Genomic DNA, 24,458 nt, shown 5'->3' on the forward strand with positions numbered 1-24,458 from the left:
ATGGAATTAATAAAGTCAATAGATTCCACTTTATTATTTATTTTTATAACAATACATAATAATAACAATTATTATTATCATTATTATCATCATCATCATCATCATCGTCATCGTCATCATTATTATTATTATTATTGCAAGTCTAATAGACTTGCAAGCTGGCAGTTTCTTCTCAACGCCATTAGGACGCTGTTTGCACAGCTGGCGACCCTAACTACAGACTACAGACCTGCAGGCTCGCAGCTACAGCCGGCACGCAGTGGAAGCCCCGGAGCGGAAGTTCCGCAGTCCGCCCCGCCCCTCCCCACCAGGCGCTGCGTCAGTTCCGGGACTAGGGCCGGCCCGCATCAGGGCTAGGGCAGTAAAGCGACGCGCCGCGGTTCCCAGCCGGCTGCTTTTTGGCGCGGAGTCTTCAGCATGGCTGCCTCCAGGGTCGAGGGCCCCGGAGCTGCCACACCCTCGTGTTGTTGACTGCCCCTGGCGTCTGCGCTCTTCTTGTCTTTCCTGAGCTGCTCCAGCAGACATGTTCGCTAAGGCCTTTCGGGTCAGGTCCAACACCGCCATCAAGGGATCTGACAGGTGAGGGAGAGAATACTTTGGCTTAGCCTAGCGAGGCCCCTGCACTTGTAGGGCTGCGCGTGGAGACCCCAGGGAGCCAAGCAGGGATGTTAGAAACATTTTTGAGGATAAGGTGTGTGGGGGTGTCTCATATCTTCCAGATGGTCTTTTGGACAATAAAGTTGAGTTAGCGTGTACTGGGCTTAAGTTAGGTTTTGTGGAAGTTGTAAAATGAGGGCATATAAATCCTCCACGGAGTTTAGAGTCCATGGGAGAACTCAGATGGTGTACTGAAACTAAAAGTAGAAGGGGAACGCGCCTTAACGATTATTCCTGGCTGGAGAAACTGGTGTCGGAGAGACCGGTGGCGTGAGGTGGCAGAGCATATGGAAGCTGTGAAAAAGGAGAGATGTTAACTCTCCTTTTTCAGTCAGTGTCATAGCACGAATAGCTCCTCAGGGATTTTGGAGCCAACTTTCTCTAGGTATCATTCTTGGTACCATAGTAGCCTTTTAATCAGAGATTGACAGATTGCCAACCAGTCTAAAACAGGAGTGGGGAAGGAATGTGAGGTCATCTGTGTTTCCGATGACTTTCCAAAGACTAACTTGGGTTGTTCGGTGGAAATAGGTGTTCGGAGGAAACAGTCTGCCCAGGAGGTTGTGAGAATAGATGAGCTAATGAATAAGACAGATAATAGGATTTGGAAAGGCTGAGAATGGGGGGCATCACAAACCAGGCAGTCCTTCTTCAGCCTTTATGATTTGTATAGTTATTCTGAATGTCCGTATTTATTGATGTCCATCAAAAAGATAGCATTCATCATGCTGGTGTGCTTTCTGCAGGAGGAAACTTCGGGCTGATGTGACAGCTGCCTTCCCCACCCTCGGAACAGATCAGATCTCTGAATTAATACCTGGAAAGGAGGAGCTAAACGTTGTGAAGTTGTATGCTCACAAAGGGGATGCGGTGACTGTGTACTCGAGTGGTGGTAACCCCATCCTATTTGACCTGGAGAAAAATTTGTATCCAACAGGTATGGTAACAAGATGAAATGCCAAGACTACAGTGTAACATGTTATTCTCTGTCTGTCTGGTTTGGTATCTGTTTTTATTTTCTCCCATAAACATGCCTTTTCAAATAAAAGAAACACAGAATTTCCCAATACTATTTCCTAAGGATCTTTTCAGACCTAGTGTTTCTAGAACTGACCCTTTCAAGACCAGAAATCACCGTAAGAGGGATTAAAAACCAAACAGGACCCTCTCCCCCACCCAAAAAAAAAAAAAAAACCATGGAAAAATGCCAATGCAAAATTCTGAGATAAAGGAGCTTGAGGTATTGGGAGAATGCTGAAGTGTTGCAAAAGATGGAATATTAGAGCATGTAAAGAAAATATTGGGGGCTGGAGAGATGGCTCAGCGGTTAAGAACACTGACTGCTCTTCTGGAGGTTCAAATTCCAGCAACCACATGGTGGCTCACAACTATCTGTAATGAGACCTGATGCCCTCTTCTGAGGTATCTAAAGACAGCTACAGTGTACTTACATATAATTAATTAATTAATTAATTAATCTTTTTTAAAAAGAAAATATCGTGAAAACCTTTTTTTTTTTTTTTTTTTTTTTTTTTTTTTTTTTTTTTTTTTTTTTTTGGTTTTCCGAGACAGGGTTTCTCTGTGTAGCCCTGGCTGCCCTGGAACTCACTCTGTAGACCAGGCTGGCCTTGAACTCAAAAGGTCTTTTCTTAACACAGTGGAGAAAATGTAGGCTCGGGACTAACATCAGTCACATACTTCCCCTGTGGGTTTTCCTAGTAAGAGTCTCTGCTTTTTATCTGTGTCACACATCTCCTTTCTCTTTTCTATAGCAGTTGACAGGTTTGTCCCTTGGGCTTTTCCTCTAAGGTTGTGTGGCTGCAGCAGAACTATGCCATCTACGTAGGCCATCCCAACTCTCCCTCCAGTTCTCTGCTGTGTCTGAAGACAAATACAGACTTTTTTTTTCCTGTAGGAGTTTTAAAATTATAAATATGAGAAAGCTTCAAATTTTCTTATAGACTGGCTCTCTGTTTTGGGGTCATTTGCTTTTGAAGTCATGCATGGAAGATGGAAAATGAGGGATCACAGGTACCCCGTTGTCCATGGCGTTAGAGCCCGTGGTTTCTGCCCCGGATTTTAGTTCACTGTGGCCATTTTCTGCTGGCAGTCCTGAAGTAGCAATAGGTAACGCCAAGTCTCAGCAGTTCCCAGTTTCCGGGTGTCAGTAGGTCCCTGCTTTCTTCCTGAAGGCAGTCTCCCTGGAAAGGCTTTTTGAACCTCTGTAACCTTGAACCAAGGTGTTTTTGTTTTTCTTTCTGAATTCTAGTTACAGTGAGCACAGTATTTGGTGGTTCTAGATCTCCGGCAGGGAGTGCTTGTTAATAAGTGTTTCCTGGGTCTCTTTTGGTACAGTGTACACACTGTGGTCCTATCCGGATCTTCTACCGGCCTTTATAACATGGCCCATGGTACTCGAAAAACTGGTCGGGGGAGCAGGTAAGAGAATTTTTCTATATTCCAGTTATTGCTTGAAATCTCTTCAATAATTATCTGCCACCTTATAAGGCTACTCATTTCTTGTGTTCTTATGTTGAAAATTGAATCCACTTGTGTGTGTGTGTGTTATTCCTCCAACATATCTGAGTTTTCTGGACATCTCTGATTCTGTTGTAAGTTGTTTAACCAGTTTGTGATATGCCACATGCTATACTTTAAATTGTTAGGGAACTTTAGCAAGTAGAACATTGTGCTCTTATTTGTGAGACCTGAAATGTAGGGTTGATTCTCATGTTGCCATTTTCACCGTGAGTATGTAACTGATACATGTTTCTTTGTCTGTGGATGGCTGTATGATAAAGCATGAAAATGATGTTAAGTAAGTTCTATTTTTATTTGCTACAGATTTGATGCTGCCAGGGGTAGTAGTGCCCCCTACTGGTCTGCCTCAAGTACAGCAAGGCGACCTCTGTGCCATTGCTTTGGTGGGGAACAGGTACTGTGTCAGCCTTTTGTGTGTGGTGTGTTGAACAGAGGTACAAGAAGGTGGAGGAAAATGACCCCTTCCAAAGCACATGGACCAAGAACTGAAAGAAAAAAGTTTCTCTGGAGCAGCTAGTGGGCCCTTGGTGGCTGGCGCAAGCCTGCGGAGAGCCTACCGATCTGATAAGCGTATGATGTTGGCTGCCCCTGAATGTTTGAAACGTCCTTTAGCTTTATAGAAGAATGGAAGAGAGGGTGCAGAGGTCTGGTGCGCACCAGGATTCCCAGCTTCCTGCAGTGGCCACACCTTATAGGACCCATTGTAGTTAGCACAGCTAAGGAGTGCTCTCCTGTCCTACACTGGGCGATGCTGGGACTACGCAAGTCTTTCTTTGTATCCCTGGAATGTTGCTTCAGGGGTTGTTTTGTTTTGTTGTGAGTACATTTTCCATTTAAAGGTCCAGTCTACAGTATCACAGTGTGCTTACCTGTCTTTTTTTAGCTTCTTCTGTAGGTAACATTCTCTTGCACCACTACTCATGTCTTTAATAGCTTTATGTAGACATAGTTTACATATGTAGAGTTTGCCTGTCTTGAGTCCACTGCTGCACAGTTTTTAGTATGTTCATAGAGTTCCTAGCCACCATCTTGCTGCTGCTTTTTTAAGCCAGGGCCTCGTGCCTATTAGAGGGGAACTATTCCCCCACTGAACTGAACGGGTCTCCAGCTCCCACTGCTCCTTTTAAAAGAGAAACCAAGAGTCATTGTAGGGAAGGTTCTGCCTGACTCTCATCCCTGCTTTCCTCCCTAGAGCGCCCGTTGCAGTTGGAGTGGCTGCCATGTCCACAGCTCAGATGCTGGCTTCAGGCCTGAAAGGAAAAGGCATCTCTGTGCTCCACACTTATCAGGACCACTTGTGGTGAGTGCATTGTTCTTCTGTTTACAGAGAATGAGGTGGGACGGGGAATGGGGGACAGAGAGAAAATGAACCTGAGATTCAGAAGTGCAAGGATTTGTCCAGGCGCATCCTCCTGCAATTTGTGGACCCCAGCCAGACTGCCATCCGCTTGCCAAATGTGGGGGAAAATACATTTTTCTTTGTCCAGACAAGAATCTAGAGACAACTTTGGTTATTTTCTAGGCCTGGAATTGTCTTAGCCAATTGCCGTAGGCTTAGGAATCGTTTGCCCTTCCCTGTCCTGCTCTGCGGTGATGTCCATATAGTGCTAGCCTTCTGGCTTTATCCATTATGTACATTTTAGACATCCTTTGGTCCTGAGGCAAATGCTTCTGAGTCCAGGTCAGCTGTCAGACAGCAGATGGTACCTGGTTACTTTATGCTGCTCAAGTATCATGTTTCAGGATTCTCATTATGGAACACACACATTCTGGCTATATCAATGCATATGCTAACAGTCCTAGCACTCAGGAAGCCTACACCAGCAGTTTTCAAGTTTCAGGTCAGGTTAGCCTGAACTATGTAATGAGACCCCATCTCAACCTTCCTTCCCCTCCCCTTAGTTATCCTTTCACCCCCGAAAGGAAAAAAACAAACAAACTCAAAAACCCAAAAAGTAGTCCTGCTGTTTTTTGTTTTGTTTTGTTTTGTTTTGTTTTGTTTTGTTTTGTTTTGGTTTTCTGAGATAGCATTTCTCTGTATAGCCCTGGCTGTCCTGGACTCACTCTGTAGACCAGGCTGGCCTCGAACTCAGAAATCCACCTGCCTCTGCCTCCTAAGTGCTGGGATTAAAGGCGTACGCCACCATCGCCTGGCTTGCTTTTGAGAAAGACATTTATTGTTTGAGAAAAGTGACCTTAACCAGACAAAGAGCTCTGAAATGGATCATTACAGCTAGAATTTTATGTTCTGTAATGAGGAATCCTGTCAGTAGCGTCCAACCACCAACCCCCACTGAGAAACATTTACTTGCTCAGGGCAGCCTGTACATACTATTAAAACTGTTAATAAGCCTCACTCACTGCAACTGTTTGCCAAATCTGACAGTAATGTTTAACTGATGTAATCTTGGGTAAAGGACGTGAACTTTACTGTGTGCTCTGCTGTGCCATCATGGTTTTTCCTGTCTTAAGGTTGAGGAGTAAGCCATGGTACTCTTGACTCTGCACATTAGATTGCTTTTGTTTGAACCCAGAGTCCATGGGTTTTATAGTTCAGGTATTTGTATTGTGTAAAATAGACTAAACCCTGGGTTTATATTTCACCAAACTGGTAGAATCTTAATCGTACACCTTCCCCTCTCCTCCCCTTCTCTTACCTCTCCCCCCTCACCTTCTTTCCTCCTTTCTTTCATATAGCTCAGGTTAGCCTTAAATTCACTATGTAGCCAAGGATGTTTGAATTCCTGGTCCTCTTGCCTCTACCTGCTGAGAACTTGGATTATAGGCATGTACCACCATACCTGGTTCTTTTGTTTTGTTTTTTGTATTTTTTAGTTAGGGTTTCTCTGTGTAGCTCTGGCTGTCCTGGGACTTTTTCTCTGTAGGCTAGGCTGGCCTTGAACTTGAAGAGATCTGCCTGCCTTTGCTTCTCAAGTGCTGGGATTAAAGACATGCACCACTACCACCCAGCTCGTATTTAACTCAAGGTGGTTTACTAGTTTGAGCTCTTATGGAAGGGAATGTTTTTAGAGGTTTATCTTTTTTTTTTTTTTTTTTTGGTTTTTTGAGACAGGTTTCTCTGTTTAGTCCAGGCTGTCCTGGAACTCACTTTGTAGACCAGGCTGGCCTTGAACTCAGAAATCCACCTGCCTCTGCCTCCTAAGTGCTGAGATTAAAGGTGTGCGCCACCATTGCCCGTCTTTAACTGTCTTCTTTTTCCTTTATCTGTTATATTGAGAATTGATTCAGGGTGTTTCTAGTTGAGAGAGAGAGAGAAAGAGAGAGGGAGGGAGAGAGAGATAGTTTTGGAAGCAGCTCAAGCTAGCCTAGACTCTCTGGGCTCAGAATAATTGAGTAGAGCTGAGATGAGATGAGCATCCGTGCTTGACTGCCCTAGGGTCTTCTGCTTGTTGACACTACTGACTTTAAACACCTGACTTGACTGCCCTGATCAGGGTGGGTGAGTGTTGTAGCTACTGCCTGGTGTTTCTGACATCAGATTTTTCCAGGAGATCTGGAGACAAGTCCTCTCCACCTGCCATTGCCCCACTGGATCCCACAGATAGCTGCGAAGAGAAGGTAGACCTTGGTTTGCACGGAAACCTGAGGAGCCTGACCCTGGAGGGAGAGGAGAATGGGCAGGTTCCTCCCCCAGAAGCCTCTGAGGACACCAACTCCAGGGCCCTGAGCCAGGATGCCTTGGACGGCAAGCCCCTTCAGGGTATGGCTTTGGGGTGGAATGCCCATGCCTGTCTTTCTCATTAGGATGGCATTGACCTTCTGGGAGAGGAGGACAGAACCCTTCTTTGGGTGTGCAGTAGCTCTGTACTTCTTACATAAATCATGCCCCTATGTGTCTGCCCGTCTGTCTGCCATTTGTCTAGTTTCCAGCTATGAGCCCCTCAGGCTTCTGGTCCTAACTTCTCTGAATGAGTGTGGCACTGTGGACCTGGTCCTTCCTATGGGGCTAACCCTTATCGGATTAGTGCCCAAGAGTCTGGAAGGGGCCCAGTGAGATAGCTTCACAGGCAGCAGGTAAAAAGCACTCGCTGTGAAGCCTGACTACCTGAGTTCAATCCCCAGAGCTAACCCATGATGGAAGGAGCAGAGAGCTGACTCCGGGAGCCCGTCTTCAGATGCCACACATGCTGTTGTATGTGAGCACACACCTAAAAGCCTGCAACTGGGGAGCTTTGGTGCCTGGGGATGGGCTCCAGTTAAGCCAAGGTGATGAGGGGCCAGAGAGTCTGCAGTGTGCCCCAGGCAGTGTGCGAGCCTCAGGAAGGATGTGGTTCTTTCCTTTCCTTTCAGAGCAAATGGATGAACTGTTACAGCAGTGCTTCCTGCATGCCTTGAAGAGTCGCATCAAGAAAGCTGACCTCCCTTTGCTCACCAGCACCCTCCTTGGCAGTCACATGTTCTCCTGCTGGTACGGAAGGCACTGCTGGGTGGGGGAAAGGCACTGCTGGGTAGGGGCTTCAGACGCAGCCTCACAGTTGTTCTTGGTGGTAAAAGAAGATGGGGTGGTGGAGGTCAGTTGAGTGACATGCTGTGGGAAGGGCAGAGCAGAAAGTCAGTCTGGCAGGTAAATTAGGTTCTTGGCTTTAAAACTTTCAATTTTATCCAGCAAAAGGATTCTAAGAATAAGATTCCCAGGATCCTCTGACTGCTCTTCCTGCTGAGGTGTTTCTGGGCTGCCTCTTAGGAATTAGGTACCATAGCACACACTACAAGAGTCCCCGAAACAGCCTTTGTCAAAAAGCTTTCTCTACTACTCCACCCTTCCTGGGAGGAGAGTAGGTATGAAACCTACCTCACTGAGATTGGAGCCACCAGGAAAGGGAGTGTTGACTTTGAAGATGGAGCCAGTCAGGTTCAGCTCTCACCTCAGCATAGTTAACTACTGCAGATTTCATGTAGTCACAGCCTGACCTATACCAAGTACCTGTTAATACTGTAAGAGCAGGGTCTTTTCTGAATACCCTACAACTTGGTACTGTGGCTCATGCCTGTAATCCCAAGGCTGAGGTAAGATAGATAAGAGTGAATCTAAAGGCTAGTTGAGTGAGTGTCACATCAGCGAGACTCTGCCTTTAAAAATGAGAGAGATGGCTCAGCAGTTAAGAGCACTGGCTGCTCTTCCAGAGGTTCTGAGTTCAGTTCCCAGCAACCACATGGTGCCTCACAACCATCTGTAATGGGATCTGGTGCCCTCTTCTGGGGTGTCTGAAGACAGCAAAGCGTACTCATATAAATAAAGTAAATAAATAAAAAACATTTAAAATGAGTGAGTGTGGGCTGGAGAGATGGCTCAGCGGTTAAGAGCACTGACTGCTCTTCTGAACGTCCTGAGTTCAAATCCCAGCAACCACGTGATGGCTCACAACCATCCCTTATGGGATGAGGATAGAGGGTGTTATGGTCTAACACCCTCTCCTGGTGTGTCTGAAGACAGCTACAGTGTACTAACATACAATAAATAAATAAATCTTAAAATAAAATGAGTGAGTGAATGAATGAAACCACCCAGTGGCTCTGCCTTTTAAATAAATACATAAACAAGCGAACAAGCAATGCACTCCCCGTCCACTCACAGCCTGCTCTGCTTCAGCATGTGCTGTGCTTTCTGAGACTCTGTTTTTTAAAGTGTAATTAGTGTAGTTGTTTACTGTCTCCGTGTGGCCTTGAGGCACCCATGTCAGCGGTGGTGTTGGAGCCCTTGGCATTTTCTCTTGTCCACGATAGGTTGCAAGTGACTTGGAGATGGTCTTCTGGAACTTTTTCTTGGGCAGGTCTTGAGTGGGTTCTAGGATAGTCTCCCTGACAGTCCCACTGCTACTGATTGTTAGGTTTTGAGAGAAAGTGTAAGTCCTGAGGGGAAAGAAAAATCACAGTTTTCATTAGGAACCTCTATTCCCAAGTACTCTAAAACTGCTTTCACGGCAGGTATCAGTAGACTTTCTGTGAAGAGGCAAATAGTAATTTAGTTTTTAGGCCATGTGGTCTCTCTTTCAAGGACTGATGTGACTGAAGACAACAGATAGGGTGTGGCCGGGCTAGTAGACTCCAGAGTGCAGTGCTGAACTCTGGTATAGCTCTGGTTTCCCTTCCCCTGGGGTGAGCTCGCTCTTGGTAAGGCTTGCTTTAAGTGGAACTTGTGAGGCCACAGGAGATTCTCTGGTGTGAAGGGACTCTAAAGCTGTGTCTGTTTATAGTGGTCACTAATCACGCGTGGCAAATTACATTTAAATTAAAGTTCAGCTCCCCAGTCACAGTTGGCCTTTCAAGTGTTTCATGGCCACAAGAATGACTAATGACTATGGAAGTAGCTACCATATTAGACAGACATTCCATTACCACAAAAGTGTCATTGGATAGTTCTGACTCAGAGCAACCTGTAATCCCTGTCCGTCTCTGATACCACAACTGGGCAGAGAGCTCTAGAATGGTGGCTTCTTTTGGACTATGGGGGAGGGTAGGACAGCCTGAGAAGGTGTCAGGCAGGTATCAGAACTTTTGGTTTTGGTTTAACTTGCCTTTTTATCTGTCCTAGTCCTGAAGGACAACAACTGGATATAAAGAAATCAAGCTATAAAAAGGTAAGTGCCTGCGCCTTCTTTGCATGCCTACACAGTCATATAGGAATACATGTGATGTAAGATGGACATGGGAAGGAAGCTCAAGCTAGAACTTAGAAGCCTCGTGATTTTAGGTGTAATGGGAAATAATGAAACTCTCCTTGGGCCAAACCGCCCAAGCCTCTCTTCCCTTTGGCTCCTTTCTATCTGATTAGAGTCTGACAGCTTCACCAATTAGTTTAGCAGCTTCTTTTTTTAAAATTAGTTTTATTTTTAATTATGTGTAGATGCGTTAGTGCTGGTGCCAGAGGAGGCTACCAGAGCTGGGGTTATAGGCAGTTGTGAGCCACTCAACCTGGGTGCTGGGAATCAGACTGTGTCCTCTGCAAGAGCAGTGTGAGCTCTTGACTGCTGAGCTGTCTCTCCAGACCCCAGTGTGAGCTCTCGAGTGCCGTCTCTCGAGCCCTCTAGTAGCTTTTTGTTCCTCAAGTTGTAGGAATGTGTGTAGTCTTTTGGTTCCTAGTCTAATGGGTCACAATGCTCCAGTCCCCACCTCGTAGCAGACCTGGCCCTCCTGGCCCTGGTGCTCCATGGGCAGAGTCAGTGAAGCCCCCTATACTGGCCTCTTTTCCCAGCTCTCTAAGTTCCTGCAGCACATGCAGCAGGAGCAGATTGTCCAGGTCAAGGAGCTGAGCAAAGGGGTGGAGAGCATTGTGGCTGTGGACTGGAGGCACCCGAGGTAAGTGCAGGGCCTGTCACCGCAGCTCAGTTGGTTTAAGGGCACTGGGCCACAGACCTGGACTGCCAAGGCACTGGTGTAATGTGTGCTTTTGTTTTCTTTGCTGGGTTCAGGATCACATCTTTCGTCATCCCCGAACCTTCCCTGACTTCCCAGACTGTCCAGGAAGGTAGCAGGGAACAGCCCTATGTCCCTCCAGATATAAAACCCCTCTACTGTGTCCCAGCCAGCATGACCCAGCTCTTCCTGGAGTCTGGCCACAAGTGAGTTTTGGGGAGAATCCCTTGTCTCCCTACATGGTCCGCCTGCACTTTCCCCTCATCTTGAGCAGTGTTTTCCTGCGACTGGCAAACCTGCTCTGCCCACCCTCCTTCTAAATGCAGTCTCACACCTCCCTTCCTGGGGTGGCTTTTTGGGTTAGGTAAATGAGAGAGTAGGCCTCAGTCTGCAGTTGCGTTTCAAGTAGCCCTGCTTGCCTCCCCTAGGGAAAGCGGAAAAGGAAGGCAAGAGCCAAGGAAAATGCCCTGCTAAGCAGGGAGTTTGAATATTTGCAGTTGGACCCCAGGTCCAGCTTGAACTAACTAACTAACCTCTGGTTACTTCTCTCTCCTAGGAAGGGGAGCGCCCTTGAGGGCAGTGAGGTCCGAAGGATCGTCACTGAGTATGCCAAGAGAAACAGCCTGGTGGATGCAGACAACAGAAAGTGAGTGCGGTCGGCATCAGGGTGGACTGTGTTTGGTCGGGTCTTCATCTTTACAACAAGTAGGAAAGGATGCAGAGAGTGGGCTGGCCAGGAGCTCAGTGAGTAAAGGCAGTTTCTGCCAAGTCTGACTGGCTGAGTCCAACCCTCAGGATCCCCACGGCAGAGAGAACAAACTTGTGCAAATTGCTCCACGTGTGCACCTGTACATACAGAGACATAGACACGAATGTAAGAACTTTAAAATCAAAGGATGGGAAAGATTCTGGAATGGAGAGTATACAATTGCAGCAGCTTAGCAATAGGCAGGTTCAGTGTTTGCAAACCATAGGCTGTTGCCTGGGGTTCAGATCAATCACATGGTGTCAGCATGGTCCATAGGCTGCATGCACACATCTCACGTATGTCCGCCACTGATGTTCAAGGGCATGTGGCTGTTGTCAGGAAAAATGGCAACCCTGAAAAAGTTAATCAAAGTCACTATGGCTTTTTGCTATGACTTTTCTTTGTAAATGGTTACAGATGGCATGCGACTAGCCCTTTCCTCCTTTAACTATATGGGTCTCTGGGGTATTATGTAGCAGCTCAGTCTATGTACACATTGTAGCGACCATAGGGTGTAACACATCCTTCCTTCCTTGCTAGCCTGTTGACTGAATCAAGCCTCGAAAGCTGTGGTCACAGCAGAACTGAGCCAGGATTTCTTTCCACATTTTCTTCCACTGTTTACTTCTCCTCTTTGTCCTCCCATCAGTGGGCTTTCCTGCCCAAGGGTCTCTGGTCCCACAGTTGAGTGATCCAGATGGCGCAGAGGGTGACGGTCGCTCTCACTTTGGTTGCAGTGGTCAAGTCTGAAGTTGCCCTAATGCCTCTGTTTTCCCTTTAGTCTGGTGAAGTTGGATCCTATCTTATGTGACTGCATCTTAGAGAAAAATGAACAGCACTTGGTCACAAAGCTCCCGTGGGACTGTCTCCTGACCAGGTAACAGGGGCCAGGAGTCCCTTTCAACTTTCCTGCACCACTGCCCTTAGCATCTACCACAGAGTTTCAGAATGGTCACCCTGATCTTTAGCCTGGACCTGTAGCCGACACATGAGTGCTTGAGTTCAGCTCTTCAGTACCCTGTAAAAGCCAGCTGTGGCAGGGTACATATTAACCACAGTGTTGGGGAACAGAGCCAGCTCAGCTAGACTGATGAGCTTCAGGGGCAATGACAGATTCTGCCTCAAAAACAAGGTAGAGGGTGGTTGAGGAACCCGGAATTGACCTGGACTCGATGCGCATGCACCCGCAGTCATCCACACCAAGTACATACATATCCTCTGCCCATCCACATCATTACTATTTAAGTCTGACTTTCTTTCTTTCCATAAACGTAGGCTTGACTAATTCTGATAAGGAGAGCTTTAGTGACAGTTTGAGCCATTATAACATAGAAGAACATGACAGAGAGTAAAGAAATATAACATAGGAGTTGTCTTCAATGGAAAGATTCTTGATTTTTTTTTCTGTAGAACCATAGCTGAAAATAATTCATATTGGGATCCAGCGAAGTGTGTAGCTCATGCAGACTATCCTGCCGCGTGTCTCCGAGTTTGTTGGAGCTCAGCCTTGTCTAGTAAAGGGCTAGGGTGTTCTGTGCTGTGATGGCAGAGTTGAGTTGGCTTCTGGTTTTGTGTTTTGTTTTGTTCATTTTGTTCGTGGTGTTTTAAGCTCACCACATAGCTTAAGTTGGCCATGAATTTGTGCCACTGGGTGCAGGCATGAGCTACGGTAGAGTTGAATGTTCTATAAAGTTACATTATTATTATTACAGGTTGCTGGGAGGTGGCTCAGTGGGTAAAGCATAAGTACCTGAGTGACTTCCAGAACCCAGGTAATGCCAGGTATGCCTCTGTAACCCAAGTCCTCCTATGAATTGATGGAGACAGACAAGCATCCCTGGCAGGCAGCTCATGGGTCAGATAACCTAGTGTCTCCAGCTGTGAAAACATAGGGACCGTGTTCCAAACAGTGAAAGCTGAGGACTGCCTCCTGACCTCCACATGTGAACCATGCAGGTGCCTGCACTCATCCGCACACACACACACACAAACATGTGCATTCACTTCATACACACAGACTATTAAGTAAAAACTGCATTGCTAGAACATGTGACACATATGACACAGCATGTGGAGGCTATAACCTGTTAGGGAACATTTTTTGAGACAAGTAGTAACCTTCTCAAAGCAGACAACAGATTCCCAGGAGGCCAAGCAACTGGGGAGTTCCCAGGTGCTCGAGTCACTGTTGTTCCCATCTCGGATGTCAGTTACAAATCAGTGTGTTGTAAAAACTCGCACCCAGTGCTCATGGTTGTAGGATGCAGAAAGATGCTGTCTGTTGCCTTGATCTAGTTATAACCCAAATTCTCATTTTAGGTGTTTGAAAAATCTGCAGCCTGCCTACCAAGTGACATTTCCTGGCCAGGAACCCATTCTAAAGAAAGGGAAACTCAGTCCAATTGATATTACCCTTGCACAGAAGGCTTGTAATAAAAAGGTAATTTAAAAGATATTGGGGCTGGGGCTGTGCAGCTCAGTCAGAACATTTGCTTAGCCTATGCTAAGACCTCGGGTTCCACCCCTACCACCACCCAGAAAAGACAGATCCAGTGTTTGGGGATGGTAGCTTAGCTTCCCTGCTAAGGTCTGGTTTTCTGATCCGATTGGAGGCTTTGGACTGGAAAAGCCCATGCTGTGTGTCTGTCCTGTTCCTGGGCAAGACGTGTCATTAACTACTCCCTCCTGCCCTCTGGAAATTTATACTAAGAAACTTGCTAGAGCCTGTTTGAAAAGTGGGTACTATTTTAGTTTGGGTTTTCCTTTGGCACTACTTTACCAGCCTCTGTCTCGTACAGCTTGTGGCCAGGTGCTGGTGGTGCACGGCTCTAATCCCAGCACTTGCGAGGCAGAGGCAGGTGGATTTCTGAGTTCGAGGACAGCCAGGGCTACACAGAGAAACCCTGTCTTGAAAAACAAAACAAAAAAACCCTTCAGCTTGTGAACACGAGGTTGCAGGGAGCGAATTATAGCTCTGCTCAAAATGTGTCAGATGCTGTCCTCTGCCAAGGAGCACCCTTAGTCTGCATATCTAGAGAAAGACCGAGGTAGAAATCCTGAGTGCCCAGGCTTGGGCTCAAAACAGGACTTGGCAGAATGTATGGTTCTGAGCTGAGGGTTTGGAATTCCAATGTGTCCTTTTCTCATTTCTTGACCTTGTGCATCTTATTGAACTTCCTCGTGCCTCAGTTTCCTTCTGTGAAGAATGGAGGTAATAACTGCCATGTGAGTTACTTACTTCAGTGATCAAATGAAGACTGTGTGTAGGTTAAGCACTTACTTAGCAGGACATGTCCCCTAAAGGTGAACCACTCATATTACTCTTGGTTTTTTTTTGTTTGTTTGGTTTTTGGTTTTTCGAGACAGCCCTGGCTGTCCTGGAACTCACTCTGTAGACCAGGCTGTCCTTGAACTCAAAAATAAACCTGCTTCTGCCTCCCAAGTGCAGGGATCAAAAGTGTGCTCCACCACCGCCTGGCTCACTCATATTAGTCTTGATTAGCAGCAATCCCATGCCAGATGTTACACTAAACGCTTTTGTGTATATAAAGCACGGATCTTTTATTCATAATAGAACTGTCCAAAACTGAAGTTGGTGCTTCCAGAAATGATGAGCTGCTTTCTGGGGGTAAAGGTCTTTTGTTTGTTTGTCTTTTGTTTTGTTTTGGGGTTTTGTTTTGGTTTGGTTTGTTTTGGTTTTTGTTTTGGCCACTCGTTGGGGAAGGTGCAGTCAGGGTCTCATGCATCAGAGAGGAGACTGGCTTTCTACTGGGACCCCTAAAGCCTCTTTGAGTCTAAGAGCATGCCTGCAGTCCCCTGCAAGCACACAGCTTTTCAAAAGGCACTGTCTAGCAGCCTTCCCGCCTTCCCTGAGAGTAGTCCTTTAGCATCTCCAGCTGTTTCAAAGCAGGCGAGGACTGTAACTCTTACATGTCTGTTGTTAATTTTGTATGTTGTGGGTGTTTTGCCTTATGCATGTCTGTGTGCTGTGTGTGGCCTGGTGCCTGTGTAGGCTGGAAGAGGGTGTCAGATTCCCTAAGACTGAGGTTACAGACAGTTGTAAGCTGCTATGAGGGTGCTGGGAATTGAACCTGAGTCCTCTGGAAGAGTAGTTAATGTTCTTAACCACTGAGCCATCTCTCCAGTCCTGGATTGTGGTTTTTATTACTTTTTTTAAAAAGGATTTATTAATTTGTATTTTCTGTCTATGGACTTTTTTTCTGTGTGTGTGTCCGGATACCACATGTATGCTGTTCCCATGGAGGCCTGAAGTAGGCATCAGATCCCCCAGAACTGGAGTTGAAAGGTTGTGAGCTGCCCTGTGGATGCTGGGAATTAGAGCAGCAAGTGCTGTTAACCACTGAGCCATCTCTGACCAAGTGTGCTCTTGAAAGAGCGTTAATGCTTTCCTTTTTTGCCCTGACGTCATACTCTTCTCATTTGTTGCTATAAGGGAAAAGCGCCATGTTGTTGACTAGCTATGTGATCTTAAGGGACTATTATCAGGTACAAAACACTTTATCATCATTATCATCAACATTGTATCACCATTATTGGGGTTGGGGAGGGAAGACGTGCATGCTTCAGTGCATGTGTTGAAGTCAGAGGTCAACTTTGTGGAGTTGGTTCTTTCCATCTCCCTTTATGTAGGTCCTGGGCACTGAATTCAGGTCGCCAGGTTTGTGTAAGAAGCACCTTAGCCACAGAGCCATCTCCCCAGCCATCAGTTTCTTTTTCAGTTGAAGTAGTAGTTTTGCTTTTATGTTTAGAACAGTCCTTATCTCACACAGCCCGGTGGTACCTCCCTCTAATTCCAGCATCCAGGAAGCAGAGACAGGGGAATCCCGAGTTAGATGCCAGCCTGCTCTGTAAGAAAGTTTGAAGCCAGTCAGAGACATAGTTGAGACTCTGTGTTTAAAGAAATAAAGCAATCCTTAACCTTTGGAGATATATACTGAAATATCTATATATGAAATGATTGGAAGTGTAGGATTTGTTGTAAAATGATGTAGGATCCAGGAGTGGATGGAGTGTGAGTAAACTCAGACTGCCCATGAGTTCACAACTGTTGAGATTGGGGGTGGGGGTGTATTCCATCATACTGTTGTACCATAGCTAACTTTGAGATTAGGTCTCCTAATGTAGCCTTGGCTGGTCTAGAACTTGCTATGCAGACTAGGCTGTCCTCAAACTCTAACTCCCAGAGATCCATCTGCCTCTGCTTCCTAAGTGCTGGGATTAAAGCTATAAATTGCCATGCTTGGCACCATACTATTTTACTTATATTTTAAATTCTCCATAGCTAAAAACCCTTAAATATTTGTCATAGGTAGGATCAGATATCTGTTAACACATATATTGAATGAGGTAGAGAAGGTCATTTTAGAAACCCGAAAGTATAAACTATTTGGACAGAAAGGCACCAGAGTTCCAGGGAGAGCAGACCATCATGGAATATGGGTAAAAGGGCCCTTAGAGTTGAGGAGATACCACACACGCCCACTGTCAGCTTCTTGTCCCCAGGTGACTGTGATCCGGAACTTGGAGACCTATGGTCTAGATCCATGCTCAGTGGCCGCCATTCTCCAGCAGCGGTGTCAGGCCAGCACCATTGTCTCTCCTGCCCCTGGAGCCAGAGACAGTCTGCAGGTGCAGGTCCAGGGAAACCAAATCCACCACCTTGGCCAGCTCCTGCTCGGTGAGTAGCCCTTCTGAGGAGACACATTGGGCGGCTTAGCAAAGACCCGGCCTCTGCTTGAGTCTAACCATCCCACCTGTACTTATACAGTCTTCATAGTGGGTCTACTTCACAGTGGTGTAAGACATAGATAGCCCATAGAAACTGTACTTCAGGTTTTAAAGTTTGGACTCTTCCAGAACTAGCTAGCAACAGCAAGAGTGTCTCCCCACCCCCATCAGTCATGTGACCATGGTGGGGAAACAACCAGACCACCATATTATGCTGAACCACTTAGCTAAGGTGTACTCCAGCATGGCTGGATTATGTGCCTTTTCAATTTGCCATATTCTCTCTCTCTCTCTCTTTCTCTCTCTCTTTTAATTAAAGTAATTTTATATGCACATGGGTGTTTTGCTTGCATAAATATCTGTGCACTATGTGTGTGCCTGGTGCCCTCTGAGGGCAGAGGAGGGCATCAGATCCCCTGAAACTAGAGTTTTAGATGTGGGTTGCAGTTGTGAGCTATCAGGTGGATTCTGGGAATTGAACCTGGATCCTCTGGAAGGACAGTAAGTATTCCCAACTGCTGAGCCATCTCTCCAGCTCCTCAGTTTACCCTATTTTCAACTTACAATGGGTGTATACTGAGATATGACTTCATCAAGGAGCAATAGTTTGTGCATTCATGTGTACACAGACACACTTCATTTTGTAGCAGTGGGCAGATGAAACCAATGTTTGCACCAGATCTTCGGCCCTTTCAGAATCATTGCTCTCCATTGTACATATGCTTAGCTTTCCTCCCGATCTCCCTTCCTAGAAATCATGTGGTGAGCCCCAGTGGTGGCTGGAGCTCAGCAGTGCTGTGACAGGGATCTCTGGTTATAACTGTGCTGCAGGACTGTTGCCCATATTGCAGATGGGGAATTGAGGTCCAGAGAAACTCAGTACCTTGCCTGGAACTCACCTAACTCTTGAGTACCGTAGCTGGGCTCCAAATCTTTTTATTCTTTAGAACCAAAGTTCTTTTGCTTCCCTCTGGGTCTTTAGCCTGTTCTTTGTCCTTCCTTTAAGTCCTCCAAAATTCTGCCTCAATCAGCTTGCTAAAGTAAATGTAATCACTGTCCCTATAAAGCCTCCGTGTCCTATCTGTGCCTTCAGGAACAAGCTCCTGAGCTGAGGAGTAAGCTCCTCCCAGCCTGCCCTGTCTCTCCTGCTCCTACACCCTCACTCCACTCCACCCCGTTTCCTACTGGTTACAAATACCCTGGGCACTTGACATCTCCCTGCTTTTGCCTGCTGTCCCCTTTCCTTGTGTGCCTCCTGGCCCTGCTTGTGTCTGTCCTCACAGGCTCACTGGCTCAGCTCAGGGGAACACCCACTTCCCTTTGGTAAAACTTACCAGCATTAGTGCTTCTCGATTGCCTTGGTGTTTCTCACTAGTGTCTAATCAGACACTTAATATTTCTGTAATGTCTGAACCCTCTACAAAATAGAACTTGAGATAAACCTTGTGTTTTTCATGCCTGTCTCACAGTCAAGACTGGCACATAGCACATGCTTAATAAGTAGAGTTGTCTCATGCCTGTGACAGTTCCCAGCAATCCACTTCCGTCATTGAGCTCTTTTATGTGAAGAGCCCACGTGGTGGCTCGGGACTAAGAAGACAGAAGAAAGTAGATGAACATGCATCTGAACAGACATAGGCCTTCTCTCTCAGTACATCTAGATCAGTGGTTCTTAGCCTGAGTGTGACCCCTTTGAGGGCTGAATGGCCCATTCACAGAAATTGCCCTACACTACCAGGGAAAACAGGTACTTACGTTATGATTCATAACATTAGCAAAGTTATAGATATGAAGTAGCAATGAAAATAATGTTATGATTGGGGGTCAGTACAACATGAGGAGCTGTAGCAGAGGGTCATAGCAGGAGGAAGCTGAGAGCCACTGATCTAGATGGTAGCCAGCAGGTATAAACGACCAAAATACACCCCTCAACCTCAGTGTGTGATAAATGATCCAACTGAGAAGGTGTCACTGGAGATGAGCTTGAACAGGATGTGGAAGGTGGGTCATGTATTAGAATAACAGGGACAGCAGGGGGGAGCGAGCACACTGGGCTTAGTGGATAGGGAGGGGAAGAGGTTACAGGGCCCAAGGGACTTGGGGAGTAGGGATGGGCAGTAGGGACTTGAGACCAGGCTCGGCTGAAGATTTTCTTTTTGGATTGTAGAAGAGTATCGGCTCCCTGGAAAATACATCCAAGGCCTAGAAAAGGCCCCCAAACCTGGCAAGAAGTGACAGACTCATTTTATGCAGTGGATCCCATGGGAACCCAGGTTCTAAGCTGGTAACTGATATGAGCATTTTCAACTTTTGCAAATAAAAACTGTAATTCTTTACTGAAAGCTTTTATTTTGAATCTAAATCTGAATCACTCCTATGTCTTACTTAGTGAAAATGTTCATGTGGTTTCTGTGATTTAGTTCATGCTCCATGATAAAAGCAGGGCAGCCCATCCAAAGCGCAGCAGGCAGAGCGCCCCTGCTTCTAAAGCCCTCCAGATAGACCCCAGCTCCCTCCTTACTGCTCCTACAACCTCATTAACCTCCTAGGCCCTGCCCTGTTGTCCCCTAGAAAACAGCCTGGTTATTTCTCTGCAACAAAACAGTCACAGCAACAGAATGAATTAACTCTAAGCTGCAGCAGATTTTAAGCCAGTAGATATAAGAACAATAAAAACACAGAACATGGCCAGGCAGTGGTGGCGCACGCCTTTAATCCTAGCACTTGGGAGGCAGAGGCAGGTGGATTTCTGAGTTCGAGGCCAGCCTGGTCTCCAGAGTGAGTTTCAGGACAACTAGGGCTGTACAGAGAAACCCTGTTTTGAAAAACCAAAACCAAAACCAAACCAAAACAAAAAAACCCAAAAACCCACAGAATATGGGTTTCTATGTGACCTTTATTCTTCCCTAGCTGTATATAGCATACTGCCACCAATGACTGAGTTTGTGGTGTAACTCCAAGATGGTAGCTTTGCTGTCACGAAGGCTTAGATGAAAAACGTCTTCCTTAGCCCCAGCTTCTTAAGCTTGGGTTCATGGACTGGCTCTTCCCTCAGTCTGCAGAGGACTCAGGAACTCCCTAAAATACCTGCACAAGGGAGGGCCTGTGTGTTCATCTGATCACAAATGAGTCAGTGGATGCCAGAAGTGTTTAAAGGCATCCCTCACTCTGCCTTGGTCTGTGCAGGCCATTTCTCTGTCTAGGGCTCACGGTGGAGACAGTACTAAGAGCTGTTCAATTATACATTTCTTCAGAGTTCTTGGATTTTACCATTAAGAAAGAATTAGTTTGGGGACTGGTGAGATGGCTCAGCGGGTAAGAGCACCGACTACTCTTCAGAAGGTCATGAGTTCAAATCCCAGCAACCACATGGTGGCTCACAACCACCTGTAATGAGTTCTGACGCTCTCTTCTGGTGCGTCTGAAGACAGCTACAGTGTACTTATATATAATAAATAAATCTTAAAAAAAAAAAATTAGTTTTTGTCTTTCTCATCTTTTTAAACACTGAGATAAAAGAGGCTTGCACATCAACTGTCCACCAAATAACCCATCTTAGACCTGGAAAGGAAGGAAGGAAAAGAAAAAAAAGAAGTGTTCTTGCTGTGAAATCAGGAATAATCCTTTTCACTGGGAAGAGAACCTCACCCACCCACCCCCAACCCCCGAGACAGAGTTTCTCTGTGTAGCCCTGGCTACCCTGGAACTCACTCTGTAGACCAGGCTGGCTTCGAACTCAGAAATCCGGCTGCCTCTGCCTCCCAAGTGCTGGGATTAAAGGTGTGCGCCACCACTGCCCAGTGGAAGTAAACTTCTTAATCTCACTAATTCTGTCTATGTGGATATGCACATCTGAAGCCTGGAAGTACCCTCCAGAAGTTCACTCTAGCAGGACCCTGTTACAGCCAGGCCTTTGCACAGGGTGTCTGCCTGAGGAGCGGCATGTGAACAGGACTGACAAAGTGTCCCTTGTCTAGTAGTGAGCTACCATCTCACCGCCCATTCCTGCTTCCCATGCTCTTGGAGGGGCCATGCCATGTAAGTTCACCTCCCTGCTGAAGATACAAAACCCATGAAGGACGTTTGCTCTCCACTGTGGTCCAGTGGCACTGTGCCGTGCCCGTGCCTGTCCGGGCCTGTGCTGGGCTGCTGCTTCCAGGAAGAGTAATACACTAGCACTGAATCATCTTCCTCTCCCCACCGCGAATGGCGTGGAGATGTTTAAGAGGTGGAGCAGAGTCAGACTAGAAGGAATTCTCTATGTATTTATTAGCCATTTTTGTTTTCTTTTTTGAGAAACCTCTTGTTAGTTCCTTAGCCCATTTTTTAAAATGGGTTGTTTGTCTTTTTAACTTTCTGTTTTTTTTGTTTTTTTTTGAGTTGGTGGCCTTAGTTTCTGGGTGTATGGAGTCCTTATTCAGGAAGTCCTTCCTCTGTACCTGTATCTGCAGGAGCTGACCTAGGTTTCTTCCAGCAGTTTCAGGTTTCACATTTAGGTCTTTGATCTACTAGGCATTGGTTTTTGTGTAAGAGGATGAAGCCAGGTGATAGGCACTAAGTCTGGGCAGGAGGGCCAAAGCCCTGGTAGGTGGAGGCTGTATGTCAGGGATGACCAAGCTAGGCTGGTACACCGAATGTGGGACCAGGGTAGATCTGGGGATTGGGTGTGATGCATGTAGTAAGGGGCCAGGCAAACCCACCTGGCTGGACCCTAGTACAAGATGTGCAGGACCAGGCTAGGCACAGGTTGGATGTTGGCTAATTCTTTAAAAATTTTGGGTATAAGCCAGATACCTTTATAATGGTAGATACCTTTAATCCTAGCACATAGGAGGCAGAGGTAGGTAAATCTCTGCTTTGAGGTTAGCTTGGTCTTGATAGTTCCAGGACAGCTAGGGCTACACAACACACACACAAATTGTGTATACATACACGGTACACATTTGCCATAGCATACATGGAGAGGTCAGCAGAAAACTGTGGGAGTGGGTTCTCTCACCTTTCGCTGTATGGGTCTCAAGAGATCAGACTCGGATCTCCAGGCTTGGCAGTAAGCACCTTTTTACATCCGCCCTGTGATTGGCTAATTTTAAGGATGCCCGTGAAGAGCAGCAGAACTGGATAAGCTTTGCAGCCCAAGCAGCCTGCAGCCCTATGCACTGCGCGATACATGAGCAACACTGGGAGGTAAGTGGTTTCCCTTGCTAACTCTATGTAGCTATTTCTTGAATTTAAAGAGATTTCTTTGCTGGAAGTCAGAGGGGCCAAAATGCAGGCTGCTTTGGGACAAGTTCAGCCCTCTCTGCAGTAAGTCATCAACGACACATTCACATCATCGCTGTAAATAATTCCAGATAAGTGCTGCTCACCTTCTATCCAGACAGCCCTTGTTCTAACGCTAGCGTGTGGTTTGCTGTAAGTCCTCTCCCCTCTTCAGCACTGGAGAAGAGGCAGCCACAGAGGCAGTGCCCTCTACTGTATGGACAATTTTCTCAAAAGCATTGGAATGGTAGCCTTCGTTCCCTAGCTTACCGTAGAAGAAAACTTGGCTCTGCCAAGAAATGTCCCTGCGGTTGCCTCAGTCCCCCTCTCTCCAGGTCAGTCTCCATAAGACGGTGACGTTCAGCAAGGACGATTCCATTGGGAATTGTTTACGGTAAGCTTTTATTATTCATTATAAAACATATATAAGAAAGACATTTAGAAGGAAAATATCCTCAAAAGAACACCCACAGAGCAATACAACCATGGAAGGCACTACCAGCAGTTAGACCCCTCTGAGACTTTCGGAACTCCACGCTTGCCGGAGGCTCAACCTCAGTGTAAGTCCTGGGTCTAACTGTGCTTTAAAGTCTGAATCTTACCATCATTTTCTGAATAAACACCTTTCCTTTATATATAGCTATATGCCTCTATGTGTATATACATATATATGTATATACATATGTGTATATACATGAATTTTTTTCTTGTCAAAAATAAAAAGCCATCCATGGAGGGAGGTTCTCAGCAGCATTCACAGTGTTTGCAGCAGGAGCCATGCCTTCTCCTAATGCGACAGACATGCAGGATGAAGGGAATGACTTTCCATATGCCCCTGTAATACACAGCAGGAAGGGGGCTTCCTAAGGGAGGGAAGTGTAAGGCTGAACAGGAGACGACAGCAGGCAGGTAGCCAGGGGGTTGACAGCGTGCACAACCTCAAAGTTGCTAGCTCAGTTGCTTTTGCAGCTTTGAAAACAATGCACAGTTTGAATGACAAGGATTTGGCATTCTTCTGGGACAGGAGCAGCGTGGCCTCAGGCTGGGCTGGGAGGGAACTTTTTAGGCTACTCAGAGAAGCTTGGGCTTAAAACAAGCTTGGGCTTAAAACAACCAGAGGAGAGGGCGTGAAAAAGCAAGCACAACATGAAAGTGGTCTCCTCTGGAGGCTTGATTGGAACACTGGCCCTCTTTAAAAGGGATAGGTTTTTTCCCTCTGTATTGAGTGTCTTTGCAGTCCTGGCTACTCTAGCTAATTTGTTTTAAGTTTGAACTAGTCAAGAGTTGGAGTCATAATCCGATGCTGTCCATGCAGTCTTTACTAATCTCGAGTCTTCAGAGTCAAAGCCAGATCAGGAAGCTTGATGGGACAGAGGCGTGTGATCATCAGTCACCCTGTGCTCTGAGGCTCTGTCCTTGGCTCTATAGCACCATTGTCCACTTCCTGCCAGGGGCAAGCCAGCAGGAGAGCTTCAAGCCAAGTGCCTCGCTCTTTTCTCTGCAAACAAGAAGGCACTGAAGTCACCGGGGAAGTCAGGCTACAGGTTTGCTCAGGGCTGTGCTGCAAGCGAGTGACCATGCTTCCCACCAGAGAGGATTCCAAGACAGAGGACCTTACCACTGTAATCAAAGCTGCTACTCAGGCAGCAGCAGGAGACCCTAATGCCTGAGTTGGAGGTGGAGCTGAAGGCCAAGGAGAGTAGCCCAGGCGGTCCAGGCCCCCACTGCAGGCACAGGCCACAGACAGCTTGGATATGCTTCTCTCTAATACTTTCTGGCAACTCAGCAGGAAACTAAAATTGATAGTGGCTGGTTTCTCTTTGCTAGAAACCCATAAGGATGACAACATTAAATTAAAATTTTAACATAGCAAACATTGGACAGAGACATGCTGAAATACCACATGAATGTGCATATATGTCTTTGGGTTTGCATGCACACAGCCTGCTGAGTAATAAGAGACGGCCTGGTCAGGCTGTTGCCTCTGGAAATCTCAGGCTGACCCTGAGTGTCTAGTACTAGAGAAGATGAGGCACCGTGGGGAAAGGACAGTCCTTTTGTGAGCATTTTCCTGCTTTCAAGGACTTAGCTAAAATGAATATGCCACATCTGACACTTAAATATACTA

General features: G+C 46.3%; 2 protein-coding genes across 3 annotated transcripts in view; one reads left to right on the plus strand and one right to left on the minus strand.

Annotated features, from left to right (window-relative positions):
• Window positions 1–307: 307 nt before the first annotated feature.
• On the plus strand, window positions 308–19,410 carry Eif2d (eukaryotic translation initiation factor 2D). Of its 2 annotated transcripts, XM_031381686.1 has the most exons (15): window positions 308–579; window positions 1,404–1,594; window positions 3,013–3,096; window positions 3,502–3,592; window positions 4,391–4,498; window positions 6,708–6,919; window positions 7,510–7,627; window positions 9,752–9,797; window positions 10,412–10,515; window positions 10,629–10,778; window positions 11,129–11,218; window positions 12,102–12,197; window positions 13,640–13,760; window positions 16,844–17,018; window positions 19,236–19,410. In XM_031381686.1, exons 1-15 carry the CDS (start codon window positions 524–526, stop codon window positions 19,301–19,303), a joined length of 1,710 nt encoding a protein of 569 aa, XP_031237546.1. In that variant the 5' UTR covers window positions 308–523; the 3' UTR covers window positions 19,304–19,410. The 2 variants fall into 2 exon arrangements, with proteins under 2 accessions (XP_031237546.1, XP_031237555.1); XM_031381695.1 differs by lacking the exon at window positions 10,629–10,778.
• A 3,304-nt stretch (window positions 19,411–22,714) lies between these two features.
• The window catches only part of Rassf5 (Ras association domain family member 5), a 69,215-nt gene continuing 67,471 nt past the window's right edge, over window positions 22,715–24,458 (minus strand). Inside the window, exon 7 of the mRNA XM_031381703.1 lies at window positions 22,715–23,828. Coding sequence (XP_031237563.1) covers window positions 23,753–23,828 — 76 coding nt within the window. The 3' untranslated portion in view covers window positions 22,715–23,752. The remainder of the gene's footprint in view (window positions 23,829–24,458) is intronic.

This window comes from Mastomys coucha, unplaced genomic scaffold (genome assembly GCF_008632895.1).
Source record: "Mastomys coucha isolate ucsf_1 unplaced genomic scaffold, UCSF_Mcou_1 pScaffold1, whole genome shotgun sequence".
Classification (NCBI taxonomy): domain Eukaryota; kingdom Metazoa; phylum Chordata; class Mammalia; order Rodentia; family Muridae; genus Mastomys; species Mastomys coucha.